General features: G+C 40.0%; 2 protein-coding genes across 2 annotated transcripts in view; both read right to left on the bottom strand.

Annotated features, from left to right (window-relative positions):
• Positions 1 to 6,504, bottom strand: part of LOC117172184 (cytochrome c oxidase assembly factor 1 homolog) — an 89,648-nt gene that overhangs the window by 44,009 nt on the left and 39,135 nt on the right. The gene's annotated exons all lie outside the window — the stretch shown is intronic.
• Positions 3,294 to 4,070, bottom strand: LOC117171067. Its single transcript, XM_033358116.1, has one exon. The coding sequence runs from the start codon at positions 4,068 to 4,070 to the stop codon at positions 3,294 to 3,296; it is 777 nt and encodes a 258-aa protein (XP_033214007.1).

Below are 6,504 nucleotides of genomic sequence, written 5' to 3'. Positions count from 1 at the left end.
AGAGCTCCAAGGAGATTATGTTGAAAAATAAAAAAAAATGTACCCAAAAAAAATTGTTTTTATACTTCATTCTAAGGACTTATTGAACTACCCTCGTATAATTAAAAATTTGTCATAAGGAAAACCGTAGGATTTTGCCGGGAGCGGGTGCTAACCTGAGAAATTGCACCCCCTCCCAGCGAAATCGCCACAACCACATCTCACGACCGTGAGATAGGTGGTTACAGTCTGTAACGGAATCAGTACGACGATCCAGCAATATATATAGTATATAAATGCTTAAATGATAAAAGTGATAAAGGCTCTTAATGCATTAAACGAAAATCGTGTTTTTAATTTAATTTAGTTTACGTGCGACTGCTTCGAACTTCTTTGAATGGAATTGGAATCTAAATATTGTCCCTGTCTAATCAGGGATTCAAAAAATAAAGGCAGAAACGGCATTGACGATTTCTTTTCAGAGTATGAAAAAAGTAATAGGATTTCTTTTAAAGGGGTTGTTTAAGATATATTAAAGTATAACAACTATTTAAAAATTTTTATTTTTGATACAAAATGGCGCCGAAAGAGCCCGTCTTGAAAATCGTCTTTTATGAGAAGATTTTCACGGGAGGACTGTTTTCTCGTAAAGTATAAGACGTGGAACGATAAAAGAAAAATTTTATAATTTATATTCTATTGGCTATACGTACGGTTGTTTTTATTAGGTATGCAGCTAAGTTCCCGCTGTTTGCCTATAGATGGTTCCAGCAGTAAGTGCTGTGTAGTGTTAAATCCAATCAATCAATTTCATTCAAGATTAGGAGGCGGACCACTCCCGCAAGTCACTTCCAGGATTAAATGATCTCAACAACTTCAAGCAACAATAACTAAATTCATTTAACAGTTTGCGGCGACAGATATGGAGGCTGAACGTGCGGCACAAAAGCGAACATGCCACTCGATCCCCAGTACCAGAAGGAATGAATCGAACCGGGGAGAGGCAACTCTCGCAACCGCCGAGCTCAAACTCACGCGCACCCCCCAGTCCGATGAGTGGTAAGGCTGTGTAGTCAATCCATACAGTACTCCCTCGCCAGTGATAGCGATACAAAAAACATTTTTACCGATTCGCATACAAAATCAGTAATAAAAGTCTAAAATTCTTAATACGAATATAACAAATGCGTACATATAATTAAACTTATGTCTCTTCCGTGCTACATCTAAAGTTTGCACAATCTATAACGTGAGTAATCACTAAAAATCTAGCTTTGACTTATTTTTTTAAGTACAAAGAAAAACTTAGCGTAGAATATTTTTAAATCAAGTATGAAACGAATAAAATGTACTAAAAATTAGAAAAGTACATTCGCACTTCCATCGAAAACTTCTTTTTTTTTAAATTAACTTACAGTAAATATTGTCACATAAACTCAGTCAATTATTTCATTAACAGCTTGAATCAAACATTTTTTACGTAGGAAGAAAAACTACACATTAAATTTGACTTCTTTTTTCTTTGCATACGTTTTAAGAACAGGGGGAGAGGTTGACGTGTATGGGCGTTCCAAAGACTTCTTAACAGATTTAACGGACATAAATACGTGAGTGCACGAATCAAGTTTTTTATACAAAAAGATTTTCTTTTTGTACTTATGGCAAACCGGGACCGGTTTAACTTCACGCATGTGCTCCCGAAATTCCTCGAGAAACGCGTGCGGGTCAGGTGAAAAATCTTCTGGTAAGATGAACTCGCTCGGAATCCGCAAAGTAATACCAAAAATATACTCGGCAGGAGAAGCACCCGTATCGAGAACGTTAGAACGCAAACCCAGCATTACCGTAGATAGAGTATGGGTCCAATTCACATTAGAATGGCACATTATTGCCGCCTTAAGGCTTCTATGCCAACGTTCTACCATTACATTGGAAGAAGGATGGTATGCTGTTGTATGGATTCTATTGCATCCAATAAGCTGCAGCAAAGCCTTAAACAATTGTGACTCGAATTGAGCACCCTGATCAGTGGTCAAGGTCTCTGGAGCACCATAACGAGATATCCAATTATCCACAAATTCCCTAGCAACAGTCAAAGCCTCTACGTCTTTAAGGGGCACTGCCTCTGGCCAGCGTGAAAAGCGGTCTAAACCTTTCCTCAGGAGCAACAAAGTCGGCAGGAGCGAGATGGTTGTATCTTGATATCTTCGATTGTTGACAATCAAGACAAGTTTTACACCACGCTTTAATGTCTCGGTGCATCGAAGGCCACATGTAGCGTTTACGTATTAATCGGTCTGAAAGCCTTGCACCAGGGTGGGCTTTGCTATGAAAACGCTTAAAAATGCGCTCACGTAGAGAAGCCGGAACAAACGGCCGGAGAGTTGCGCCAGAAAGATCACAGTAAACCGCTGTCTGATCTGGGCCCCAAAATACTTTGGTCAATTTTAGGGAAACCACATTTTCAGACCCTGGTTGATACTCAATTTTGGTTGTATACTATGAAATATACGACAACTGACGTTGTTAACAAAGGAAGCTTTCTCCGAACGTTGCAGAAACGCAAAGGACAACGGTTTGTGGTCGGTCAGTATTTTAAAGTTATGACCTTCCAAAAAGTGTCGAAAGTACCTGACTGATTCATATACAGCCGTATGTTCGCGGTCGTATGTACTGTAAGAACGCTCAGAAGGAGTAAACTTCCTGGAGAAAAATGCTAAAGATGCTAAATGCTCCAGAGAAGCACCCATGCCCGAGTCCGAGGCATCCGTGACGAGCCGACTCTCGTCCGTGATAGAAGGGTGAATATGGAGAGTAACGTTAGCCCAATCTTTCTTAATTTTATCGAATGACTCTTCTCCTTCCGGAGTCCAAACGATATCGTGTTTATCATTTTTCCGAGTGTCATGCAGAAACTGATTCAAGGGAGCCTGAACGTCAGCTGCATGAGGTAAGTTTCGCCGGTGAAAGTTTATTAGTCCTAGGAACCTGCGTAATTCCACAATCGTGCGAGGCTTCGGAAACTGCAAAATGGCCTGGACTTTTTCCAAAGTCCGCTTAGAACCTTCACCATTAATGGTGTAGCCCTGGAACTCAAGCTCACTCTTACCAAGTTGGCACTTACTAAGATTAAGACGTAGTCCGTAATCTTTCAACCGCTGAAAAACCACGCGAAGATGTTTCTTGTGCTCCTCAAGGCTAGCGGAAGACACAAGGACATCATCCATGTAGGCGAACACGAAATTCAAGTCGCCAAGAGTCGCCTTCGTACGTACAGGCTTAACTAGTTTTGCTTCTGGGGAGGGTTAGGTTTCCTAATCACACGGTTGATTACACCGATGAGCCTCCTTGCCACAGCGGGAGTGATAGTAACACAATCGCCTCGAATTCCTACTTGAAGAACGCGCACGATTTCTCTGAGAAGGCCCTGAACGAGACGGGGCACGAGATCGACTCGATGCAGCTTCGACCTTATCTAGTCTTTGAATAATTTGACGAAGCGTAGGTTCAAGAGCATCAGACGTAGGGGCAGTGTGCGCGACCGCCGCGATTTGCTGATTCTGAGCAGGCTTCGCCGAGACCTCAGAAGACTGAAAAGTGTTAGGTTGGTACGTCTCAACAATCTTGTCAGCAATTTGGGCCAAAGCCTTTAAATCCTCTAAATCCCCAACGGATAAAATAGCTCTAACATGAGGAGGCAATTGATCGAGAAGGATGGATCTAAGAACAGCGTTACTGCACCCAAATTCGTTTAAATTTCTTAATCGAGTAAGTATAAAGGACGGTTTACCGGGAGTCAAAACTTCTCCTTTGAGAAGTTGGCGAAGGCGAGTTTCAGCGGAAACCGCATAAGAAGATGTAATTCTTTCTTTGATTTGTGTGTAAAGGTTCACAGGCCGAGGGCGGACAGATATAATATCTTTAATGCAGGCCAGAACATCAGGACCGAGAGCCTCTATTACGGTATCAGCCTGGGTTAATTCAGTAGTAATTCGCGCTACATTAAATGAAGAGTCAACTTGAAGAAACCAAAGACTCGGATCGTTTGGCAAAAATCGCGGAATATGCGGATATCGGTAAGAATCAGCCATAATGACAAATTTAAAAACGAGGTAGATCGCGTAAAATAATGTAATATAGGGTACGAGCTCTAAAATCATTAAGTTTAGAAATAAAAAGAGCTTTTGGAACACCTGAACACTAAGAGACTATGCCGACGTAATGGAAGTTACATTAACACTTTATACTACGTCTTACCAGTGACGAATATTCTTAAAAAATCTCAAAAGAAATGCTTGCAACAACGCGCGCAGTTACCACTAATTGTCGAAAATGAGACATAATTATTTAGCACGTTTGATATCTAGGATTAAATTTTCAGGAAAACTGCAAATCTTGAACTAAATTTGTCCTTATCATTCGCGATTATTAACCAATAAAATTTTAGATAAATTATGAAGTGACATAAACATTAAAAAATGTTTTTAAAATCTGATATTGCAAAACATTCGATAGTATGACGACATCCTACACCATATGACGCAATCAGGTAACAAATACACTAAGACGCATATTACGCAATTAAATACTAATAAATACCTTACATCTGTTATAAGATATAGAAAACGATGTAATTACTCCAGGTACGATCCACTGATGACTTCTAGAAAGCCGGTTGATTTCAATTTATGACGCAATCATACCGGCGTCCACGATGAACAAAGGCAAGATTAGAATTTATCCAAAGCAATGATAGATTTCTTCCAATATTCCAAATGTCGAGATAACTCAAATGAAAAATAATGTGTCCACATCATTGAAATTCTGCAGTCTCCAAATCCTCCTGGATCACAATAGACAATTCCTCAAAAAAATTGCGACGCCATCACGTCGGGGTCACCAATTTGTAGTGTTAAATCCAATCAATCAATTTCATTCAAGATTAGGAGGCGGACCACTCCCGCAAGTCACTTCCAGGATTAAATGATCTCAACAACTTCAAGCAAGAATAACTAAATTTATTTAACAGTTTACGGCGACAGATATGGAGGCTGAACGTGCGGCACAAAAGCGAACATGCCACTCGATCCCCAGTACCAGAAGGAATGACTCGAACCGGGGAAAGGCAACTCTCGCAACCGCCGAGCTCGAACTCACGCGCACCCCCCACTCCGCTGAGTGGTAAGGCTGTGCAGTCAATCCCTACAGCTGGTCGATTTTGACATTCAAAACGTTACGAACCAAGGTTAGACATATGGTAAAAAAACCGTGTTGACACATTAGTGATTTTATTTTGACGTCATATACTTTTGGTTGTGTAAAATGTCTAATTTTGTGCCAAATAATCGTCATTTGCGGGAAGTGTTGATGCGTGAATATTCGGCGAAGCCGACGACGTAGAAGCATGACCGGGCAGTCCCCATGACTTTCTTCTCTTTGGGTTTCTGTAATAAATCAATTTTTCATCACCCGTCACGATGGGATAAAGAAACCCCTTCCTTTTTTGCCACTAAAGTAGTTTTTCACACGCGAAAAAATGACGGTCAAATGGCACAAAATGGCACAAATCATAAGGAACTCCAGTTCCTTGTTTTTTAATCATTCCCAACGCATACAATCGCTTGAAAATGGCTTGACGGGTAAGTATTAATGTTCAAGAAAGCTATTCTTGCGTTTGGTACGGATCCTCATTGAGCAATGCCTCCAATTCAGCGTCTTTGAAGGTTTTTGGAATTTCTTCACGCGGACGGGCGTCAACATTGGAATCATCGCCTTTGAAGCGACGGAACCAGTCACGGCACGTTGCTTCACTTAGAGCAGTATCTCCGCAAACTTTTTAGTGCTCTCGATCCTCTTCAGTCACCGTTTTCTTCGAATAAAAGAAGAAAATCAACACTTACTGCAAATGACGATTATTTGACACAAAATCAAACATTTCCACACAACCAAAAGTATATGACGCCAAAATAAAATCATTAATATGGCAACACGGTTTTTCACCATATGTGTAAGCTTGGTTCATGACATTTTGAATGTCAAAATCGACCAGCACTTACTGCTAAAGTCAGCCATTGGCACATAGCGCGCACTTAGCTGCGCACCTAGTATTTTAATCAAATTTTGTAGAAAAAGTGCACTTTTGAAGAAATGAATCAATTTTTTGTTAAAAAAATAAGAAGTAAATTGTTTATAAAAAAAATTACATTAAATCAAAAAACGTCTACATACTTCAAGAAATACGTCCTCCCAGTTTGAAAAAATTTCTTTTGAGCAAAACACGTTCAAAGTTTTACGAACAATTAAATCCTTGGAATTTTTTTATCGCTAATCTACGATACCTGCACCATACATAGGCCCGACTGCATTTTCTTATGATCCTAAATTATTTTTTCACCCAAAACAAAAAAAAAATGATTTTTTCAAAATCTTACCAGGTGTATACATATGAAACCGGTATTGCCATCTAGCGGCTAGTAGGCACACTTGTAGGCACTGTCGGAACTTACCATTTGTGCTAATTGGCGT

Source organism: Belonocnema kinseyi, chromosome 4 (genome assembly GCF_010883055.1).
Source record: "Belonocnema kinseyi isolate 2016_QV_RU_SX_M_011 chromosome 4, B_treatae_v1, whole genome shotgun sequence".
NCBI lineage: Eukaryota > Metazoa > Arthropoda > Insecta > Hymenoptera > Cynipidae > Belonocnema > Belonocnema kinseyi.
Note: the sequence above shows the minus strand (reverse complement) of the source record. Positions and strands in the feature narration are given on the sequence as shown.

Coding starts and splice junctions, on each gene's coding strand:
- LOC117171067 (XM_033358116.1), bottom strand. CDS start 4,070: ATGGCTGATTCTTACCGATATCCGCATATTCCGCGATTTTTGCCAAAC.